The sequence below is a fragment of the Erpetoichthys calabaricus genome, chromosome 4, assembly GCF_900747795.2.
Source record: "Erpetoichthys calabaricus chromosome 4, fErpCal1.3, whole genome shotgun sequence".
Lineage (NCBI taxonomy): Eukaryota > Metazoa > Chordata > Cladistia > Polypteriformes > Polypteridae > Erpetoichthys > Erpetoichthys calabaricus.
In genome coordinates this window covers 187729979-187754971 of record NC_041397.2, presented here as the reverse complement: position 1 = coordinate 187754971, position 24993 = coordinate 187729979, and the positions used below count along the sequence as shown (strand labels likewise).

The window sequence follows — 24993 nt, the reverse complement described above, 5'->3', positions numbered from 1 at the left end:
ACGGAGCTGCTGAAAAGGCTGCCACTCTCGGCGGCACCTGAACTAATGACTAATATAGAGGACATGTACCCTATGTAATGCAGAAACGCAGGCATTTTCTGGTATTTTTTCAGTTCAGATCCCTCCCCCATGCCCACCCCACTTTGTCAAGAGATGAGAACTGGAATGAGCAGGTGAAATGATACACATTTTATAAACCAGGGGATTGTAAGCAAGTATGAAAACTAACTTTGGGCAAAGTGCCTGTTTGGTTGCTAGCAATACAAATTAGATTTGGGGATATTTATTTAAAGGAAGTCTGATTAATAGAGCAAAAGAAAGCATGATCAAACAAAACACTCCACATTTGTAAAGTCGTATCACTGAGTGAAGGTGGGAAGCAGGATTACAAATAATAGTGGCATAAAGAGACATAGATTGAAAGCCAAATGTTTTCCTGCATTGGTTCCATATTCTTAGAGTTTCGCATTAACTGAATAGAAGTGAACTGGGGGGAATTATGTGATCAGGGGTAATAAAGTGGTATTATGGCCTGTACTATGTACAATTTCAACATAAGCCCTTGTAAAATATGTTGGTTCTTTCATTAAACATTTCTCTGTGCCTATGTATATGTATAATGCAGGCTATTAAATTTTGACAAAGTTTGACAAAATGTTTCCCACTACAATTATTCTCATTTAGCTTAGATATGCCCAAATTCATGAAAGAAACTTAGCAGACCGGTTTAGTCTATGTACAACTAAAAAATTCTCATGAAGTGACTAGGTTTTCAGGTTTTATATTGCTGCTGAAGGGATGCACAGTAGGTACATTAACAGTACTACACTGTCACCAACATATTAATCTATCTTCTTGCCATCCAGCCACCTCCCTCAACATACAGGTAATGAGCACAAGCCATCTGTCTAGTGGCTCCCAAACTTATGAAAAAAAATGCAGCTGATGTTCAGAGGGTACTAAATAGAGTCAACCCACAAAAGGCTGCAATGCCAAAAACATACCTGGTAATGTGCACAGGGAATGTCTTGAACAAAAAGCACATGCTTTTAAATCACCTCTCTAAACTAGGCAATTGTTCTGTTAGATTTCTATGCTATATACATAGTACCAGAAACAAAGTGATCAAAAGTTGCCTGCCTTATCATATTAGGAGTGACTGAGAAGTGCTTCAAGACCCCAGTGTGGGCCCACAAAACATCCAAGTTCTCCCCCACACTGGATGCACTCCAGTTTGCTTATTGATCTAACCACTCCACCTATGATGCCATATCCACCACACTCCACTTGAGCTTGGCAAACATGGTGGGCAGAGTCATGTACATGTGGATGCTATTTTTAAACTCTTCAGCTCCACATTCAATACAATCATCCCTCAGGACCTAGCAGACAAGCTGGCTCTACTAGACCTGAAACCTCCCACTGCAACGGGCCTGTTAAGACTTTAACACACAGGCACCAGTCAGAATGACTTGGAAACGATACATCAAATACCATCCTTCTGATCACATGCGACTCCCAAGGTTACATCCTGACTACATTACTCTTCACTCTCAGACCCATGACTATTGTGTCAGGTACAGCATGAACCACAATATTGAATTCGCAGATGACACAATAGTGATGGGCCTTAGTGGTAACAATGAGTTAGTATTTAGAGAGGAGGTTAAACAACTTGTGGACTGATACAATTGTTCTTACATCTGACCCTGAATGTCGATAAAACAAAGGAATTCACTGTTGACTTCAGTAAGAAGTATGCCACCCACCATCCCCTCTCTATCAATGGCTCTAATGTGGAATCAAATCAGGAAGACAAAGTTCCTGGCATTTTGGGCATTTAGATAACAATCTCTCCAGGACCCAAGACACCTCTTCCCTATTCAAGGGGTTAATATATCAAAACAAAAACAAATCAAAAGTGGACAGAAGTGACTGTACATAATGCAGCACACAAAGAGACCTAACATTTGCCCCTTCCTCCTTCACAACTTTGTACAAAAGCAGCATACAATGGTGTATTGACCACCTGTATCTGTCTGGTACTGGGATTGTAATGCCAAAGACTGGATTTCTCTGCAGAGAGTAAGTAGTGAGAGCAGCAGAGGAGAAAAAAAAAAAAATCACTGGGACATCTTACTTTTTCAATCAGGAACTCTATGACAAATGCTACAAAAAAAAAAAAAAGCCATCAAGATTACCAGATATCACAATCACCACCCTCAATGGATTATTTGCCCTTTTGCCCACTGGCAGGTAATACTGATATATAAAAAGCATATACAGTAATCCCTCCTCCATCGCGGGGGTTGCGTTCCAGAGCCACCCGCGAAATAAGAAAATCCGCGAAGTAGAAACCATATGTTTATATGGTTATTTTTATATTGTCATGCTTGGGTCACAGATTTGCGCAGAAACACAGGAGGTTGTAGAGAGACAGGAACGTTATTCAAACACTGCAAACAAACATTTGTCTCTTTTTCAAAAGTTTAAACTGTGCTCCATGACAAGACAGAGATGACAGTTCCGTCTCACAATTAAAAGAATGCAAACATATCTTCCTCTTCAAAGGAGTGCGCATCAGGAGCAGATGTCAGAGAGATAGAGAAAAGCAAACAAATCAATAGGGCTGTTTGGCTTTTAAGTATGCCAAGCACCGCGGGCACAAAGCTGTTGAAGGCGGCAGCTCACACCCCCTCCGTCAGGAGCAGAGAGAGAGAGAGAGAGACAGAAAAACAAACAAGCAAAAATCAATACGTGCCCTTCGAGCTTTTAAGTATGCGAAGCACCGTGCAGCATGTCGCTTCAGGAAGCAGCTGCACAGAAGGTAAGATAATCTTTCAGCATTTTTAGACAAGCGTCTGTATCGTCTAGGTGTGCGAACAGCCCCCCTGCTCAATCCCCCTACGTCAGGATCAGAGAAAGTCAGCGCAAGAGAGAGAGAGAGAGAGAAAAGTAAGTTGGGTAGCTTCTCAGCCATCTGCCAATAGCGTCCCTTGTATGAAATCAACTGGGCAAACCAACTGAGGAAGCATGTACCAGAAATTAAAAGACCCATTGTCCGCAGAAATCCACAAACCAGCAAAAAATCTGCGATATATATTTAAATATGCTTACATATAAAATCCGCAATGGAGTGAAGCCGCGAAAGGCAAAGCGCGATATAGCGAGGGATTACTGTAGTGTACAACTGCCACAGGGGATGCACAAACCAGTGTTTCTTTGTGCCGGTTCTAAGCATGTTAAATGGGGAGGGTTAAGTCAGGAAGGGGATCCGATGTAAAATTTTGCCATATCAATATGCAGACAATACAGATTTCAGAAAATGGACTACCATTGGCTGAGAGGGAGATGTGTCTGGAGACAGTAGGAGAGGAGGAAGGAAAGAGTGCAATTGAGGGTAAGAACTTTGAATGTTTGCCGTATGACTGGTAATGGGAGAGAGTAAGTCAATGTGATGGACAAAAGGAAGGTTGATATATTGTGTGTGCAAGGGACTAAATGGAAGTGGAGTAATTTCAATTTCAATTCTTTATTGCCATGTGTACAAGTATCATGTACAATGAAATGCTTGCTTGCATGTGCCCCTGCAGACAGTGAACATAGACAAAAAAAAAACCACACATAAATAAATGAATGAATGAATATAAATAATAAAAAAAAACAGAATCCTAGGAATAAATAGAGACAGTGGCAGAAGTATATGTGCAGGTAGCAGTGGAGGTGCACAAGGTTACTGATTGTTCAGGAGTCTGATTGCTGTTGGATAGAAACTGTTCCTGAACCTGGAGGTGCATGTCCGAATGGACTTTAGGTTGCTTCCCAGATGGGAGGAGGGTGAAAAGTGACAGTCCAGGGTAGCTGGGGTCGCGCCTGATACGGTTCACTTTCCTGAGACAGCGTGTAGTGTGGATGTCATGGATCGCAGGGAGCCGTGTGCCCGTGATCTGCTGTGCTGTGCCGCTGCAGAGCTCTGTAGTCCTGAACTGAGCAGTTGCTGTACCAGGATGTGATGCATCCTATCAGGATGGATTCCACAGTACACCTGTAGAATCTGCACAGGGTTGTAGGGGACATCCGGGCTTTACTCAGTCTCCTGAGGAAGTAGAGGCGTTGTTGGGCTTTCTTGACTACTGCCGCAGTGTGACTTGACCATTTAAGGTCATCAGTGAGGGTGACTCAGAGGAACCTAAAGCTGCTGACATGCTCCACAGCCTCACCTCCGATGAAGATGGGGCTGTGCTCTGTTGCCTGTTTGCAGAAATCCACAATCATCTCCTTAGTTTTGCTAACGTTGAGGCTGAGGTTGTTGTCCTGACACCATTCTGACAGGAGTCTGACCTCCTCCCTGTAGGCTGTCTCATCGTCCTCGCTGATCAGACCTATTCCAGTGGTAACGTCAGCAAACTTGAGGATGGTGTTAGAGCTGTACTTAGCTACACAGTCATGGGTGTAGAGAGAGTAAAGCAGGGGGCTCAGCACGGTGCCCTGCAGGGTGCCAGTCAGTGTTGATGGTGATGATGGGGGTTTTTCCACCAATACGCACTTGCTGAGGTCTGCTGGTGAGGAAGTCCAGTACCCAGTTGTACAGTGAAGAGTTAAGCCCCAGATCCAGGAGTTTAGCGATGAGCTGGGATGGAATGACTGTGTTAAATGCAGAGCTGTAGTCCACAAAAAGCAGCCTAGCATAACAGTTCTTGTTCTCCAGATGAGACAGGGTGGTGTAAAGTGTTATGGAGATGGCATCCTCAGTGGACCTGTTGCAATAGTAGGCAAACTAGAGGAGGTCCAGACTGTCAGGAATTATGTCCTTGATGTGTTCTAGAACCAGCCTCTCAAGGCACTTCATGGCTATGGGTGTAAGTGCTACTGCGCGGTAATCATTAGGGCAGTCTACGTTATTTTTCTTTGGGACAGGGATGATGGCTGTGTGCTTGAAGCAGGTGGGGGACAGATGAAACTCTCAGAGATGTGTTAAAAATATCTGTAAAGACAGCAGCTAGCTGGTCGCAACATGTTTTTAAAACGTGACCGGAGACTCAGTCTGGGCCAGGTGCTTTGCGGATGCTGAGTGGGGAAAAGTCTTCCTCGCGTCATCCTCAGAGAACCTCAGGCTAGAGTCTTGCAGCGCTGCAGGGGGGTCGCACGGGCCTGTCCGTGTTAGCGAGCTCTAAAGTGAGCAAAAACAACATTCAACTCATCCGGGCCTGGTGGATGGGAGGAGAAATGGGGTAGAGGTTATTCTGAAGGAACAGTATGTCAACAGTGTTTTGGAGATGAAAAGAGTGTCAGACAGAGTGATGATTATGAAGCTGGAAAGTTGTGATGATGAATGTTTTAAGTGCATATGCCCCACAAGTTGGATGTGCGATGAATGACAAAGAAGATTTCTGGAGCGACTTGGATAAAATGATGGACAGTGGATTTCAAACGATATTTTGGTGAAGGGAACAGAGTAGATGAGAAGGTGATGGGTAGGAATAGTGTCAAGGAGAGGAATGAAGAAGGTCAGATGATTAATTAGATTTTGCAAAAAGGATGAACATATGGCTGTGGTGAATACATATTTTAAGAACAGGGAGGAACATAAGGTGACATACAAGAGTGGAGGAAGATGCACACAGGTAGAATTAAATCCTATGCAGGAGGGTCAATCTGAAGGAGACCGAAGACTGCAAAGTGGTGTCAGGGCAAAATGTAGTTAGGCAGCATACGATGGTGATCTGTAGGAAGACACTGGAGATCAAGAGGAGGAGGAGGAGAGTGAGGGCAAAGCCAAGGATCAAATGGTGGAAGCTGAAAAAGGAAGACTGCAAAGTTGAGTTCAGGGAGGAGGTAAGACAGCCACTGAGTGGCAGTGAAGAGTTAGCAGACAGCTGGACAACTACAGCAGAAATAGTAAGGAGGACAGCAAGAAGGGTGTTTGGCGTGACATCTGGACACAGGAAGAAGGAAAAGAAAACCTGGTGGTGGAATGGGGAAGTACAAGAGAGTATACCGAGGAAGACATTGGAAAACAAGAAGTGGGATAGTCAGAGAAATGCAGAAAGTAGACGAGTATAAGGTGTAATGTAAAGAGAGAGGTGGCAAAGGCTAAAGAAAAGGCGTATGAGGAGTTGTATGAGACGCTAGACACTAAGGAGGTAGAAAAGGACCTGTACCGATTGGCTAGACAGAGGGACCGAGCTGACAAAGATGTGCAGCAGGTTAGGGTAATAAAGGATAAAGATGGAAATTTAATCAGCAGTGAGCATCGTGTGTTGAGCAGATGGAAAGAGTACTTTGAGAGGCTGATGAATGAAGAGAATGGGGGAAAGAGAGAGAGAGAGAGAGAGAAGGTTGGATGATGTGGCGATAGTAAATCAGGAAGTGCAACGGATTAGCAAGGAGGAAGTAAGGACAACTATGAAGAGGATGAAGAATGGAAAGGCCTTTGGTCCAGATTATATACCTGTGGAAGCATGGATGTGTTTAGGAGAGATGGCAGCAAAGTTTTTAAACCACATTGTTTAATGGATCTTGGAAAGTGTGGATGCAGGAGGAGTGGAGAAGAAGTATACTGGTACCATTTTTAAAGAGTAAGGGGGATGCCGAGCTGTAGTAACTATAGGGAGATAAAACTGATGAGCCACAGCATGAAGTTATGGGAAAGAGTAATGGAAGCTAGGTTAAGAAGGGAGGTGATGATTAGTGAGCAGCAGTATGGTTTCATGCCAAGTAAGAGCACCACAAATGCGATGTTTGCTCCGAGGGTGTTGATAGAGAAGTACATGACAGGGTGACTACAGGAGCTGTGGTATTGTATGAGGAAGTCGGGAGGGGCAGAGAAGTATGTAAGAGTTGTACAGGATATGTACGTGGGAAGTGTTGACAGTGGTGAGGTCTGTGGTAGGAGTGACAGATGCATTCAACATGGAGGTGGGATTACATCAGGGATCAGCTCTGAGCCCTTTCTAATTTGCAATCATGATGGACAAGTTTGCAGACGAGATTATAGACAGGAGACCCTGTGGACTATGAAGTTTGCTGAGGACATTGTAATCTGTAGAGAGAGTAGGGAGCAGGTTGAGGAGACCCTGGAGAGGTGGAGATATGTTCTAGAGAGGAGAAGGAATGAAGGTCTGTAAGAACAAGTCAGAATACATGTGTGTAAATGAGAGGGAGGTCAGTGTAATGGCGAGAATGCAGGGAGTAGAGATGGCAAAGGTGAATGAGTTTAAATACTTGGGATCAATATTACAAAGTAACGGAGATTGTGGAAGCGAGGTGAAAAAGAGTGCAGGCAGGGTGGAATGGGATGAGAAGAGTGACTGACGGGTACCAGCAAAAGTGAAAGGGAAGGTCTACAGGATGAAAGTGAGACCAGCTATGTTATATGAGTTGCAGACAGTGGCACTGTCCAAAAAACAGGAAGCAGAGCTGGAGGTGGCAGAGTTAAAGTTGCTAAGATTTGCCTTGGGTGTGACAAGGATGGATAGGATTATGGACAAGTACATTACAGAGACAGCTCAGGTTGGCGAGATTGAGTTGGTTTGGAGATGTGCAGATGAGAGTGTGAGATGATGTGGGTTCGCTGCATGATCCCATCTTCTATCTGGGAGCCTTTGAACCCAACACCGTCGGTAATGTCACCGATGAGCTTGCAGTGAGGCACAACAATGGAGCAAGGGGATGGTGTACAAAAGTGCAAAGTGCTGTTATTAAAAACAATCAAAAACAATGTTTAAATTAAATAAAGTGCAGTGCCTTCTAAAAAGTCTTCATTAAATAAATAATTCATAAAACAACAGTGAAAAGTGGAGGTTAAAATCCACAGAAAACATCTTTAAAACAACGAGGTTAAAATAATGCAGGAAGCAATCTTTTAAAACCAAAACACAAAGCGCAGTGTCTTCTTACATGGCGGCTACCCTGCTTCTCAACAGGGGAGTCGCCCTACACGCAGCTGACCATCTCCCTGCCTGCTTCAGCTGATTGGATCGCCTCACCGTCCCCTGCTCCAGTAGGCTCCTCCAGACAGCGACTTGGGTTCCACAGCGACCAGGGCGCCGACATGGGGAATGCACACCCCAAGTCCTGACTCCTGCTGCCTTGCGCGGAGAGTCATCCACCTTCCGGTCACTCCCGCTCTTCACTATAAACTCAGCGGGAGCGACCACTAAGACTACTCCCTGGGTGTCGGCCCAACACCCAGGCTCCCTGTTCAGCTGCACGCGAGCCTGCACTCGCTCGCACCGGCTTTCTCTCTCTCTCTCTCCACTGCTTCCTGCAACCTCCATTCATTCTCTTTCCTTTCCTCTCCCCCCTTTAGCCGACTCGCGCTTTTATTTATGAAGGGAATGTGGTAGTCATGGCAATCAGCAGCTCCTGGGAACAATTACGGATGTGGACCGCCTCTCACCTGCGCACTTAGGCGAGAAACGCCCACACCACGAACTCCTCAGGAACCGCTTCTGCCACACACCACCACGCCCCCTTGCTAAGCTGCGAGTATGGTGATTATTAAAACTGGCCTTTTTAACGGGAGCTGTGAACCCGCTATACCACAGAGAGATGCAGAGTATATTTGGAAAAGGATGCTAAGGATAGAACTGCCAGGTAAGAGAAAGGATTAAGAGAAGGTTTATGGATGTGGCGAGAGAGGATATGCAGGTGATGGGTGTAACAGAGCAAGATGCAGAGGACAGGAAGATATGGAAAAAGATGATCCAATGTGGCAACCCCTAACGGGAACATGCGAATGAAGAAAAAGAAAAGTTTCGTCCCATAAGGCATTAGACTCTTAAATAATGACATCTGTTAATTCAGTTCTAGTCCATTAATATAGTGCAATATTAACTGTTATTATCTGTTAAGTTGAATTTTTATGTGGTGGATTGTGTTGTATTATAAAGGTATAAAAATGTATGTATGTATATTGGTGATTTTCTTAGGTTTATTCTTATCTATTTTGTTGTTATTCTTGTTTTTTTGGCTATTCTTGCACATAATTGGGCTGGGTGATGAAACTTACATGTATTTGTACTGTGCACTGCTGTGTATGGTTTTGAACAACAAAATTACCTTAGACTTGGAACAACAGAAAACTATGTAACTACCCCATTTGACAAAACATATTTTTGGTGATTAATACTAGATCTGAATGTTTGCATCTTTTGAATTTACTTGTGAAAACCAAGCTTCTTTTAAACAAACTAACTTTCTGAACAATTTTTCCATCCAATATATTTATTCCAAGTCACTTGTTTTCATGTGAATGCACTAACATTTTGGAGGCTAACTACTCTATGACTATTCAATTTGTGAACAACACCCAAAAAGGAACCCTATTCTTCAGAATGGTAAGAGAAACTAAGATCTACAAGAAAATTACAGCAAATAAAATTACCTCATAATCAGTTGTAATCTGAATTGCACCATCATATGGTCCTTCAAGGTCCTTTGCAGTTAATGTGGCCCTAAAAACAGCATAATAGCCAGATCCTAGAATTACCTGTGAAGTAAACAATCAATAAATGAACACACATCATATGAACATTGCTTTTTTCACACAAAAATGATTTATGTTGGTGACTGTAAGGTGTCCAACATTGTGCACGTGCTACATGTTACACGTTTACTTTTCTAGTGTGTTAGAGAATGGAAATAAATATACAGTTAGGGTTTCAAATTTGCAGAAATGTGATGATTAAGTGTGTTGACATATTTTAACTTTGCAAATCAATACAACTTGCAATTTAACGAGGAGCGCCAAACTTTTGAACACGACCGTCATCTTTTACAAACCTCTACAATTAATAACAAACTCCACGAAATGTTGCATACACCACATTTATAAAAGTCTGTTCAAAGTTAATGTTCTGACACAAAAACACACAGTACAAAAGTATTTATATATCCAAAAAAAAAAAAAAAAAAAAACAGTAAATATTTGTAGTCTAACATAAAAACCATAATGGAACATAAGGTAAATTATTTTTTCAATCTTAAAATGTTTGGCATCATTACAACTGCCATCAATAAATAAAAAGACCAAGCAGCACCAGACAATTTTACAGCATCATAATTTTCAGATGTACAACAGACTAACTCTACGGAAAAACGCAGTAAATTATGTGGCTATAGTGTGATATACCAAAACTGTACAGTCAGTCTTAATCATAAGCTGCATACCTGGTAAAAGTCTCAATTAGATGTTCAGTGTAGATATTTCTGCAAATTAAACTATTGTAATCGTAAAATGTAAGAAAAAGGGGGTTGTGGTTCACAAGGGGTTACACTACCGTTGTATGCTCCGATGATGAGCTGTTTTCAAGCTTGTGTATTCGGTTCATGGCTGTAGTTTTGTTGCCCTTGATCGATTTTACCAAGTCTACTGTAAGACCATCACCAATAACATGCCAAGACTTTATGGCCAGCTTCAAAAACACAAACAAAAGGATTAATCTTAACACTGCTCTAATAAAGAAAGAAGGCACAATAAAGCTTGAGATATGAAACCTTGCAGAATATGAGAACTACTAAAAATGATTGGAGTGTTTCAGTTCAATTTTAATTGAATACAAAAATCACAAACTGCTTTTTCACAGGCTATTAATTATAGCAAAAATTATTATGATCTAAATGTAGATAGAATACATTAATTCAAAATATTCATCCTGTGTTAGGCTGCATATCTCAACTGAAATATTTAAAAATTATATAAAATTACTGTGGAAAACCTCCCCCCATTGTTATAAATCAAGAAAGAATGCAGTATAAAATGGAGGTTTTGTAGGGGATCCAAAAAAATTTTATTTGTATGTAAACACCCCCAAATGATGCAAATAAGAAAAAAAAAATCAATATACAGTACATATACATTTGTGTGTATGGAATTCACAGAATCTATTAAATGAAAATTCTAGTAAAGTTACAAAAGGTGACCTTTACATTTATATGAATTCTAAGTGCCTAGTACCATTTTACTAAACAAGTAAGAGTGCATTAGAAAAAAAATGCAGGGGTATATTACACTAACAACTAATGACATGATCATAGTGTGTTTTCTTGTTCTTCTTAAGTGTATAATTTATATATTGGACCTATAATAAGAGTTATAAAAATACATGTGAAACATACTACAGTAATAGCAAATTAAAGATAAAGCTCTGCCAAGTGATCCCAAGCATTTGAATAAGAAAGCACAAACTGTAAAAAGACATACCTCTATAGGATTATTATTCATTACAATAAATACAATAGTGCTCTGCTCTGTAGCACTCAAGACTCTGAAATCTAGGAAATGTTCTTCCATATTAGGTGAAATAATAAATAGCTGCAAAGAAAAAAGGACAAAAAAAAAAATAGCTGTTGCAGAAATTACTAAAAGACGTTTCATTAGTGAATTAAAAAAATAATAATAATTAAAAAAAAAACAGAAAAACTTAGTTGCTGTCACCCGCCCCCAATCTGAATATGTGGAAATACTGTTAAGTTATAATAAGTGCATTAATAACAGAGGGGTATCTGAAAGATTTACCAAAAAATAAATAAATAAATAAAAAAACAAACTGCAACAACATGGACTATACAGATAATACATTATAAAAAATACAACATAATATAGAAGCTTTTTGAAAAAATTCTAATCAAACCACAACCTATTATCCAGTGTTGGCTATAAAGCTAAGCACCTTTGCATACAGTCATGTTGCAGTAAATTGTTAAATAATTAGAAAAAAAAAGGAATGAGCAAACCATACCTTAATAGGATATTCATAAAATAGAAATGTTACTGGAACATTGCACAAAGTGAAAGATAAGTCATATCTTAGCAACTTTATTTTTGCATACAGTATTTCTATTCTTTCGCTTTCTGTGACCTTCAGTGATACTGTTGGTTCCCTCCTCTTAGTCACTTGTTTGTTTCAACTTAATGCTTGTAGTACTTTAATTTTTTATTTCTATTTCTTGTATTTATGTTTATTGTGTGTTGTAATTTAAGCACTTTGGCTATAGCATTACTGATGTTGTTTTAAATGTGTTCTATAAATAGACATTAAAGTGTTTTTTTTTTTTTTTTATAAATACACAGTAGATTGAACCTAGTATATCTGTCATTTAAGTATGATTTTGCCAGTCCCAAAACAAAGTTTTGCCAGCGCACATGCAAGCACCATCAAAATAGTATTTTAAATTTGAAAAATATTAAGCTTGCTCATTCTATCAGGTTTAACCACAAAATTTTACACATTACTAGATTTAGAGCACCTAAAGATCAAGCTACTGAAGGAACCCAAAAATTCTGACATTATTCTTACCTCTAAAAATCCAGTGTAAGCTCTTACAGGTAAATGAAATTTAGATGCATTAGTAACAAGCAAAATATTACTGTCAATATGAATTGATGGACGGGCAGGTGTGAAGCGCAGAGAAAAAATGTACTGTGACTGAAGAGGTGGGATCAGAATAGGATCAGTGAAATTGAATACCTGTACAGGTAAAAGAAAAAAATATATATATAATTTGATCATTTCACATTCTTTTTCTCCAATAAGAGAATAAAATTGTATCTATATAAATCTAAAATACAATTAAGACACAAGAAAACCAAACCAATATCAATTAGGACTAATTTATAAGCATGCAAAAAGTTAATTAAATTTGAAACCGAGTTAATATAAAAAAAAATAAAACGCTTGATGGAATAAAACATAGAACATAAAACCAAAATACAACAGAAAAGCAAAAAAAAGACTACATACACTGAACATTGCTTTAGCTTCTTCTGGCAAAGAAACATTGTGAATTCTAACAGCGAAGTTGAAAGCATTAGTCAGGTCAATGGGCCTTTCTACTGGATCTGTAGGACTGTCCCTTATGTGGAAAAGTGTGGCTGCATGGTCGAAACCCAGGTACCTGCAGAAAAAAAACAATGTTTTAAAATGTAAAACTTTTTTTTTTTTTTTGTAAATGTCAAGGTAACAAAGAACAGGAGCACTTTACAAGAAAATAAGTAAATCTTACAATGGAGGTCTTGTACAAAAGCTAATTTAAGGACCACATACAAAAACACCACAAGAAACCCTAAAGTGAATCATAACTTGGGGGAAACATGACTGAACACAAAAGTTATATAACTTTATGGCAAATTACATTTGACTACCAAGCAAGTATGTTTTGCTCAATAAGTCTCCAAACTTGTGAGCAACCATGTGTAATATAAGGAGTCATTCAAACCTCTATCCAAAAGCCTAAAATGATCTTTGAAAAACTGAATACAAAAGCAACAGACAAAAATAAGTTAATAAATTGTATCATGTACTAGGTGAAGACAGGACTATAAGAATCAGTAGAAGCTGTTGTCCGTTTTGGAAAAGATTACAAAAACAACGTAAATTATAAGCTTAAAAAAAAGGTAAAAACTCATCTAGCAGTAGATTCAATGCTGCATGTTGAAAACTTGTTTCATTTTAATATCAAATACAAAATAGGTTAGCCCTGCAAAAGTAAACAAATTAGGTCACTATTTGATCCATAATGAAGCAATGCATGAATGGAGTCATTTAACCTTAAGCAAAGATTAAAGGACAAAGAATGCAGGTGTTTTTAAATTGAAGAGGAGAGTGACTAGGGTAAATAACACCAGTTATTTGAGCTCCTTAAAAAAGGACAAAGAATCAAGATAATCAAGGGTAAAAAATTCACATCAAAGAAGTTTGTTGCATGGATAACTACGGATTATATGTGTGGAAAACATTATCAGGTAGTACTGGTAAAATTGCAATGAATTGCAAGGCTGTTGGGGTATGTTAAGCTTTCAAGAGCCGAATGGCCTGTTCATTTTTTTGCCCTAAATACAGCCGAATACCGTGGATCACTACAGCAAGGTCACAAACTTCATTTTATAGAAGATACCCATAATACATAGTTTAAGACAATGAAAGAAAACCAACAAATACATTTTGTTACATACTAATTTTCTCTTACCCTTCTAGGACATCAGCCTGATATGGAATTTCAAGTTTTGAATAAGTTTTCTCTTTCGCTTTTACTGTTATTTTACCCGAAAGCTGAGATATCTTTTTTGCTTTGGAAGCTGTAAATTTGAAGAAAACAGTTAGTTAATGTTGACACAGCCACATGCCAAAATGGTCTTTTGACATCTATATACAACTTGTGATTTGGCAGGCAAGCATAATAAAGAACACAATGATTTCTTATAACAATAAAAGTTTTCACTCCTCAAATATTTCTCAAAGCACAGAAAATGTAATATTTTAAATAAACTGATTTAAAATTCAATTACATTAAAACATGTTTAACTTACCATCAAAACTAATACTTGCAACTTTGGTATATTTATTTTCTCCTGCTTTTAACGTAACTGGCTTAAAATCCACAGTAATAGCTTCATTTGAAGGTGTTGGCCTAACACTCTGCAAATAAAATAAAAAATAAACTTAACTTTATGACAAACTGTTGTATCCTCTTTAATAAAACCCCTGTGTGCATCCAGTGTCCATGTGTGTGTCTTCTGGTGAAGTGTGCATGTGCGGGGAACGGTGCGATGCTTCAAAGGCCGCCTGACGCATCACACAAGACAGAGAGGGAGGGACCTATAAAATATCGCGCGGCCGATCCAATCGGATTTCAGTAAATTAGGTAAGACCTAAAACATAAGGCACGAAAAATCCTATCGGGTACTGAGACGCGGAGACCAGCTTCCCCAAAGAGGTGGGATTAGTGTTTGTTGTTGTGCAAGTGTTCACTCTGAGAATGTCAGATGTGCGATTAAGAAGCTTGGCCCGGCAAAGTGTAAAGTGTCAGTCATTGAAGGGGTTTTCCTAAATATACGAATATTCATGATATTACAATAGGGTGACTTTTAAAAATAGATTCATTTTCGCGCACATAAAATCCGTTGCTGGGGAGACGCAACACATACAATAATCAGCTGCACGCCAGCCCAGATTAAAATACTTGCTGGAGAGACGCCACAGACACGATTATCAGCTGCAAGCCACACATTACATGAGTTGCTGGGGAGAATCTGCTGATTGCCCACTGTTGTGACAGAAAATTAAACGCATATTACGGACATCAAAGCCAGTATTACTGTCAGATTCATGGTCTTTATTCCCCATATTGATTTGGCTCCATCCTCTACTAATTTACCCATTACCTTAAGAAGGCAACAATTTCCAGTTACATTAGCCTTTGCCATAACAATTAATAAAGCTCAGGGGCAAACCTTAGAAAAAGTTGTAATTTACTTACCAGAACCAGTATTCAGCCACGGTCAGTTATATGTTACATTATCAAGAGTTATAAGTTTTCAAGATGTTGTCGTCAAGGTTGTAGATGGTCCTGAACAAGGCAAACTGTTGCCAAACTCAGACAGAATATTTACAAGAAAATGTTGTCTATAATGAAATTTTATAGAAAAATTTCATGAGGTAAAAGAAATTTTTTCCAAAATATCTTCTTCAGACAAGAGGCAGAACGAGGTCAAGGTCCCTTGCCATTTAATATAGACTGTTCCTACTAATGTTTATGCACTACTGTTCTAGCAACGTTATTGTAACGGGCTTAATGTGTAGTGTTTTCTATAAAAAACAAACACTTCAGACTTACAGTTATCGGGACATCTTTTGTTCCAGAGTTCAGAAGATGTATATTTAAAACTTTAGGATGATCTATGAAGTAAAATCAAAATATTAAAGAAACAATCTAGAAAATACACAGTATGCATGGCACAACATTCAGGTGCATTTGGGAATTTGCAGAACTGATTTCGAAATTGGAGAAGTTTATTTTTTAGTTATTTTGAAAAGTCAGTGATCAAATTTAATTTTTATTAAACTAGGCACTGCCCCCTGCCCGCTTCGCTCGCCAACCCCCAGGCAGGCGCTATGCTCTAGCCAATTCATGTCTCTGTCACTCGCGTATGGGTAAGTGGATGTACAAGTTAAACAGACTGTTATTAACATGCAAATACTTTTTAAACTTCTGTCTTTGATATCTCCGCCTTTCGAAACTATTTTCACCGACAATTCGGCACATGTTGGTTTATTATAAATGCAAGCGTGATCTTTTGGATTCATACAGCAATCCAAGAAAACTTTTGTCCGTGTTTTTCCAGATAAATTTTGTGAAAAATGCGATACTTTTGGACATATGGATTTTATTTCATTATTGGCTTTAGAATTTCTAATACGTCGATCATTTAACTCTTTCGATTCATTGTTGCATCGCTTTCCGTGATCATAAATATAAACCTGACTGAATTGTGGTTTCTTCGAAATTAAACTTGTAGTAGGTTTAATTGTTGCAGGACCACAGATTCTCACAGCGTATGGTTCTGAATTGTGTAAATCCACATTTGAGCATTGAATGTTGCGAACGCAAACAGATTATTATAGATTCGGATATTTTGCCTGTAGTGTTTATGGATTTCACTTTCACCAAAGAATAAATCTTAATTCTCGCGGATATGCCTCTTCATTGGGAACAAACACTACTTTTTCCAGATGGCAACACAAACTAAACGATCTACAATTCTCCGACTTAAACTTTAAAGCCAAACAATATCTACATACTTCTGTCATATCACCTATGTCCATATACAGTGGGGCAAAAAAGTATTTAGTCAGCCAGCAATTGTGCAAGTTCTCTCACTTAAAAAGATGAGAGGCGCCTATAATTTTCATCATAGGTATACCTCAACTATGAGAGATAAAATGAGAAGAAAAAAAAAATCCAGAAAATCACATTGTCTGATTTTTGAAGAATTTATTTGCAAATTATGGTGGAAAAAAAGTATTTGGTCAATAACAAAAGTTCATCTCAATACTGTGTTATATACCCTTTGTTGGCAATGACATTCTTCCTTTACACGGATCAGTCGTCCTGGTCCCTTTGCAGAAAAACAGCCCCAAAGCATGATGTTTCCACCCCCATGCTTTACAGTAGGTATGGTGTTCTTTGGATGCAACTCAGCATTCTTTCTCCTCCAAACATGACGAGTAGAGTTTTTACCAAAAAGTTCTATTTTGGTTTCATCTGACCATATGACATTCTCCCAATCCTCTTCTGGATTATCCAAATGCTCTCTAGCAAACTTCAGACGGGCCTGTACATGTACTGGCTTAAGCAGGGGGACACGTCTGGCGCTGCAGGATTGAGTCCCTGGCGGCGTAGTGTGTTACTGATGGTAGCCTTTGTTACTTTGGTCCCAGCTCTCTGCAGGTCATTCACTAGGTCCCCCGTGTGGTTCTGGGATTTTTGCTCACCGTTCTTGTGATCATTTTGACCCCATGGGGTGAGATCTTGCGTGGAACCCTAGATCGAGGGAGATTATTAGTGGTCTTGTATGTCTTCCATTTTCTAATAATTGCTCCCACAGTTGATTTCTTCACACCAAGCTGCTTACCTATTGCAAATTCAGTCTTCCCAGCCTGGTGCAGGTCTACAATTTTGTTTCTGGTGTCCTTTGACAGCTCTTTGGTCTTGGCCATAGTGGAGTTTGGAGTGTGACTGTTGAGGTTGTGGACAGGTGTCTTTTATATTGATAATGAGTTCAAACAGGTGCCATTAATATAGGTAACGAGTGGAGGACAGAGGAGCCTCTTACAGAAGAAGTTACAGGTCTGTGAGAGCCAGAAATCTTGCTTGTTTGTAGGTGACCAAATACTTATTTTCCACCATAATTTGCAAATAAATTCTTTAAAAATCAGAATGTGATTTTCTGGATTTTTTCTCTTATTTTGTCTCTCATAGTTGAGGTATACCTATGATGAAAATTACAGGCCTCTCATCTTTTTAAACTTGCACAATTGGTGGCTGACTAAATACTTTTTTGCCCCACTGTATTCCATCTCTTTTCACTATTCCATTATTACACCGAGTAATAATTTTCGTTTGTTAGTGGTAATGCCATCTTTACTATCAGTTTTTTGAGACTTTCGAATTTTAATACTTTCATAATCTCTAACCTGCTCTGTATGTGCAACGCATCAACGTTTTTGAACCTCTTTATGACGCTGTACTTTGTCTTTGATTTGTGGCCCCGGGCATGTTTAAATTCCTTGGCACAAAGTCTCATGTTGCGGGACTTGAAATTAGAAATGTATCAAATTCTACAGCCAATAATGGATACAAATCCATACGTCCAAAAGTATCGCACTTTCACAAAATTTATCTGAAAAACACGGACAAAGATGTTTTCTTGGATTTCTATATGAATCCAAAAGATCACGCTCGCATATATACTGTAATAAACCAACATGTGACGAGTTGTCAGTGATAATAGTTTTGAAAGACAGATATCAAAGAAAGGGTTGATATTCGTGTTTATCCAAAAGCACAGCATGATTCGTCGCAAGCAGCTGATTCGGGAAATGACTAGTGCGTAGGGCCCGTATGGGGGTTGGCGAGCACAGCAAGCAGTGGGGCAGAGGCCCCCCTAGTTACTTTTAAACATAATCCTGTAAACACTATCAACGTTATTTTATAACTTTCTATATCACTAAGCTTAAATGATTTATCTTCATTGCAATAAACCATCAGCTACCAACTTGACATATATATCACTAGCATAGTGCATTTACTGGAGGTAATATTCAGAAATAAGAACAGGTGGTATTGTAATTTTGACCATTAATGTGGGCCTTTGAAAGCATGTAATAAATGATGGACTTCACCTGCAACATCCTAAAAAATATGCACACAATGTTGTCTGCATCGAATTTCTTTATAGTTGGGGAAGCACCATTCTTTCACTGGATCTAACTATTTTGGCTCTGAGGCATAGTCAAGTTTCCAGGTTTCACTTTTTTTTTTTTTTTTTAACTTCTTCCAGTCAGAAATCATTAACCTATGATTCTCCTTACAACACTGAAAGTGATATGTTATTTTAGAAGTCAACACTCAAAACGCACAAACCTTCCCTTATTGCCTGCTATCTAATATACTGTCACTCTAATTCTTCATTACAATTTGCTCCATGGTGAAAAATATTTTCTTCTGACTTTAAGGTCAAAAGCCTCTCAGACCTTGGATCACTATCAAGAGATAACCTGCCTTCAATCCATTTGGCAGTCCACAACATGACTGCAAAATGTGAATGGAAGACTGGTCCTGGTATACCTTAACTAAATGAGACTGAACCTCCCCCTCCATTGCTCTCTAATGAATCGAAATTCTGTGATAGCATTAAATGTGCTGAATTATCCTTTATTTCTGAAATATGAAACCTACTATAAACCACAGATGACAGAATCTTGTTTTTGTATGTTTTAGAGCACAGGAGCTACTTCTGACTACTTACAAAATCAGTAACACAGATTATTCCCATCCAGTATGAGTTCAAAACCTTATAGATTATCCCTATGAGGTATTAGCTCAAAACCTTTGAATAACCCTTGTAAATATATTTCCTTCTCACTCACTTTGCAAAAAACAATCAAAAACACGCCTTGAGTCTCCACTCAATCACTGTCTCATGTATCTGAACAGGATAAACTACTGCGCATGCGTAAAGTGAGTGCATATATACTGCACAAAAAAATTAAAGGAACACTTTTTAAAACAGAGTATAGCATCAAGTCAATGAAACTTCTGGGCTATTGATCTGGTCAGTTAAGTAGCAGAGGGGGCTGTTAATCAGTTTCAGCTGCTTTGGTGTTAATGAAATTAACAGGTGCACTAAAGGGGCAATAATGTGACGATCCCCAAAACAGGAATGGTTTAAGGTGGAGGCCACTGACATTTTCCCTCATCTTTTCTGTTTTTCACTAGTTTTGCATTTGGCTACAGTCAGCGTAACTACTGGTAGCATGAGACAATACCTGGACCCTACAGAGGTTGCACAGATAGTCCAACTTCTCCGGGATGGCACATCGATACATGACATTGCCAGAAGGTGTGCGGTGTCTCCCAGCACAGTCTCAAGGGCATGGAGGATATTCCAGGAGACAGGCAGTTACTCTAGGAGAGCTGGACAAGGCCGTAGAAGGTCCTTAACCCATCAGCAGGACCGGTATCTGCTCCTTTGGGCAACGAGGAACATGATGAGCACTGCCAGAGCCCTATAAAATTACCTCCAGGAGGCCACTGGTATGAATGTCTCCGACCAAACAATCAGAAACAGACTTGATGAAGGTGTTTGAGGGCCCAATGTCCTCTAGTGGGCCCTGTACTCACTGCCCGGCACCGTGGAACTTGACTGCCATTTGTCATAGAATACCAGAAATGGCAGGGCCACCACTGGTGTCCTGAGCTTTTCACAGATGAGAGCAGGTTCACCCTGAGCACATGTGACAGACGTGAAAGAGTCTGGAGAAGCCTTAGAGAACTTTATGCTGCCTGTAACATCGTTCAGCATGGCTGGTTTGGTGGTGGGTCAGTGATGGTCTGGGGAGGCATATCCATGGATGGACGCACAGACCTCTACAGGCTAGACAATGGCACCTTGACTGCCATTAAGTATCGGGATGAAAGCCTTGGACCCACTGTCAGACCCTATATGCTGGTGCAGTGGGTCCTGGGTTTCCCCTTGTGCACGACAATGCCTGGCCTCATGTGGTCGAACAGTATGCAGGCAGTTCCTGGAAGATGAAAGAACTGATACCATTTACTGGACCCCACTCTCGCCCAACCTAAATCCAACAGAACACCTCTGGGACATTATGTTTTGGTCCATCTGACGCCATCAGAAGCTCAGTGATGACCAGGTCCAGATCTGGGAGGAGATCCCCCAGACCACCATCCGTTGTTTCATTAGGAGCATGCCCCAAAGTTGTCAGGCATGCCTACAAGCACATGGGGGCCATACAAACCACCGAGTATGATTGAGTTGCTGCAATGAAATTTCGGCAAAATAGACTAGCCTGCCACATCATTTTTTCACTTTGATTTTCAGGGTGTCTTTGAATTCAGCACTCTGTAGGTTGATAATTTTCATTTCCATTCAAACGATGTGGCATCCTTTTGTTCATAACACATTACCCAGTCCATATCAGTATAGATATCCAGCATGATTTATTTTTTCCCCATTGAGATCCGATGTGTTTTGAAAGTGTTTCTTTAATTTATCTGAGCAGTTTATATCCACGGTTACTGCGAGAAGACTGCATGGTTTGCATTACAACAGATAGCAGGGCTAAAGTTAAATTAACAACTGGAAGAGGCTTTCTTGTTTTGAACATAAGCTTCATATTGCCATTAGTGAGTAATTTGCATTCCTCTATAAAATGCAATTTATTAATCTATTGTAACAAATTACATAATTCTTCTCAATGGATTATTTTTATTTCCGTTAGAAGCACATGCCTATCAGGCACATTTTATTTTGCAAGCCGTCTTGGCTGGGTTCCTCGATTCCAAAGTCAAATTTTTTCATTTCATTGTTGAGAGAAAAAAAAAATGCTTTTTTGTCCATTAAATTGAGAACATCCATTTTTCTCTACATGAAATTCTTACCTTGTGATCGCAGAGTCCCAAAGTCTAACATTTCTACTGATGAGTAGATTCCAGGTGCTGTATAAGAGATGGAAATTTAAAAAAAAAAAGGTAAGAAATTACAAATTAAGTCACTGATAATAGTGTCCATCAACATAAGGCAAAGATACAATTCCTACCTGAAGTAACCTCTACTTCCACCGGTAATATTATGAACTCATCAGCAGACATGTTAGTCTTTATCCGTATAAAAGCAGTGTGATTATCAGCATCCCGTGAGGAAAAGCTGGCCCTCATTACACCCTTGGTTTCAAATGGTGGAATTTCCTGTATTATCATTACCAAAACAAGAAAAAAAAAAATGATGAAACTCTCAAACTAATTCTCAGCGAGATGAACAAAGGTACTGTATATCACATAAGAAAAGGAGGCAATAAAAGGAGGAGGAAAGAGAATCTAGATTACATTTTTCTAATCAAACAATTAGTATAAAGTAGGCTATTATATAAAAAAAATTGATCAGATGAATACAAGTTTGTAAAAATGGCAAAAAAGTGAGAATTGGATTGGACACCATGCAGAGAAAGTGATACACTTAATATACATATAAATTAGTGATGTACCAGTTTACCAGCAGCTGATTGTAAACTAACATTTTTGTTTAAAATATACAATCTGAAATATGCATTCAACTTGCTAATTGCTTGCTAGTTTTATTAAGGGGGTGGGTGGAGGTGTAGGATGCATATACACACCGCAGTTCTAAGTCTCCGATTCCGCCAGTGAAGTAAACTGAAGCAAATTAAACAACATTGACAGTATTTTAGCACTTCAATATGTGTGAAGATTTAAAAAAAAAAAAAAATTAGTCCACTCCAAAAGTATGCCTGGGAAAATGTCAATCATGGTAGATGTTCTGCCCCACGTTAGTTGTGACCAAACTGTACTCCCCCTTCATCTTGTCATTTATTAACACATCTGTCAGTCATGCCACACACTCACAGTGGTGTTATAAATGTCTATGAAACTCCTGTAAAGCCTGTAGGTCCCATAAAAAGCATTTAAATACAATACACCCCATGTGTCTCACATAGGCACCCCTTTATCTCTTGTTTCAGGCATGTCCGAAATGAATTTTTAGGTATGTAAACCCCCGGGTCTGGTTATTTGTGGTACGCAGCAATTTGGACCACTGACTATACATGCTTCTCTTTGTCTCAATCCGACCGTGGAAATCTTGTGTCTTTTAAAGCTTTATTGTTTAATGTATACTCCCTGCTATGTATTGCTTTGTAAATCATTATTTATTGTCTTAGTTATTTACAGGTGTAGAACCAATGTTTCTTTTGTATATATTTCCGTTTACAACGAGGTACATCCAGTAAAAGCCTTCAAGCAAACTCCCGCCTTTCATTTTTATGTGGATGTGCCGAGTTGTTTAAGCTCTCTGCAGCTGCGTTGCATAGACAGCACAGAGTGAGGCAGAAAAGTTTAACTAAAGTAAACATGGCCCATAAATAAGGCATGAATTAATAAATGCCCAAACTTATGCAAATAATAAATTAAAATTTAAAAATTCACATTCAAATAATAAATTAAAATTTAAAAATAAACACATTTAATATAAAAATAAGGAGAGATTAATTTACTAATTTGCAACATACCACCTTGCCATGTCCACTTGTGAAGGGACTGACATTTTAAACACATTTAATATAAAAATAAGGAGATTCATTTACTAATTTGCAACATACCACCTTGCCATGTCCACTTGTGAAGGGACTGACATTTTACACATCTTATACATTTTGCTTCTATAATCATTTGATATTTAATAACGATGAGTAGGAAATAGTTTTAATGACACCTTTAGCATATTCAGTTGTTTCATTTGTAAATAAAGCCTCTTGGTATCTTGGTACTGCTCTCAAGGTCTGCATGTCTTACATTTCTATCGATTCATACTCAATTGACAGGATGTTCACTGGCAAACATAATACTAGCTAGTACATGTGCCTTCTTGAGCAGGGGGACCTTGCGGGTGCTGCAAGATTTCAATCCATTACGGCATAGTGCGTTACTAATGGTGTTCTGGGTGACTGTGGTCCCAATTGCCTTCAGATCATTAACACGCTCCTCCAGACCAAGGGTAATTGATGGTCATTTTATATTTCTTCCGTTTCCAAATAATTGCACCAACAGTTGTTACCTTCTCACCAAGCTTCTTGCTGGTAGTCTTGTAGTCCATTCCAGCCTTGTGCAGGCCTATAATCTTGTCCATGACGTCCTTTGACCACTCTCTGGTCTTCCCCATGGTGATGGAGAGGTTGGAATTGAAGAATCTGATTCTGTGGACAGGTGTGCTTTATACACGTAACTAGTTGAGATCAGAAGTGTCAGTAATTGATTGCTTGATTGTAATCTATGTGCCACAGGGGCACACAGCCAATCTGTGGGAGTCAGAATTCTGGCTGGATTGTAGGGGATCAAATACTTAATTCTCTCAATGCCATGCAAATCAATGTATAACTTAAGTAATGTGTTTTTTCTGGATATTTGGTTGATATTCTGTTTCTCTCCATTACAATGAAGCTACCAAAAAATTAGACTGTTCATTTCTTTTTAAGTGAGCAAACTTACAAATTCAGCAGGGGATCAAGTGCTGATTTCCCCCAATGTTTGTGATAGTGATGATTTTGGAAACGGGTCTCCTACTATATTTTATCAAGAATATTCATAGAATCTTTTAATTGCCATAAGACAATCATGCAAAATAAATATATTTAAAATAGCCGTTTCTAGAATTTTAATACATACCCACAGCTTTACTGTACCACCCTGCTGACCAGTAGGGAGTTCAAGATGCAAGTCACCACCGCTTGAGTACATTTCTACTACCTGAAAACAGTCATAGTACATTGCATTAATAAATGTAAAGAGAAAAATTTAACAAAAAAAAAAGGAGGCAAGAAGTGTTATACAAGCCAAACACTGGAGAAGGTAAAAGTATAGAATGCAGTGGCAGGTTAAACATATTTTAAAATTAATCTTTAAAAAATTCAAGTACAATCAGAAACACTTCTAATATATAGTGAAACAGCCACAACGTTTCAAAACACTAAGGCAATCACATTTTCATTTTAACAAATATAATGTACCTGCAAGGGCTCACTGTGTGGGTTGTGTATATTTATTAAAGGAGAAAAACTGCTATTTACAGGAACTCTTGCTCCAATAAAGGGCCGGAGTCTATAAGGATTGGGAATCCCAACACCAAACACCTAAAAGGAGAAAATAAAAGAAAACTTTAATAGTGTTAACTTCATCCACAAGTAAAACAGGTACAGAGTTAAGTAGACTGTGAGCCCAAGACGTAAATTAGTTGTGCTTACAAATGAGTTATATAAATGTACATTGCTAAAAAATTCTTATGTACAGTATCAATCAAACACAAAATACAGTTTATCAAAATATTTTCATAGGGTAACTTTTAGAAACAAAACAAAAAGAACATATGATTTTTACACAAATAAAATGCTTTACAGTCAC

General features: G+C 38.9%; 1 protein-coding gene across 1 annotated transcript in view; it reads right to left on the bottom strand.

Moving 5' to 3' along the window:
* The window catches only part of tmem131 (transmembrane protein 131), a 165678-nt gene that overhangs the window by 57396 nt on the left and 83289 nt on the right, over positions 1-24993 (bottom strand). The window contains exons 7-18 of the mRNA XM_051926866.1: positions 24603-24725; positions 24262-24342; positions 21624-21771; positions 21466-21522; positions 15619-15680; positions 14312-14420; positions 13972-14080; positions 12747-12900; positions 12303-12473; positions 11207-11317; positions 10284-10418; positions 9389-9493 (exon numbers count right to left, since the gene is read on the bottom strand). Coding sequence (XP_051782826.1) covers positions 9389-9493; positions 10284-10418; positions 11207-11317; positions 12303-12473; positions 12747-12900; positions 13972-14080; positions 14312-14420; positions 15619-15680; positions 21466-21522; positions 21624-21771; positions 24262-24342; positions 24603-24725 — 1365 coding nt within the window. The remainder of the gene's footprint in view (positions 1-9388; positions 9494-10283; positions 10419-11206; positions 11318-12302; positions 12474-12746; positions 12901-13971; positions 14081-14311; positions 14421-15618; positions 15681-21465; positions 21523-21623; positions 21772-24261; positions 24343-24602; positions 24726-24993) is intronic.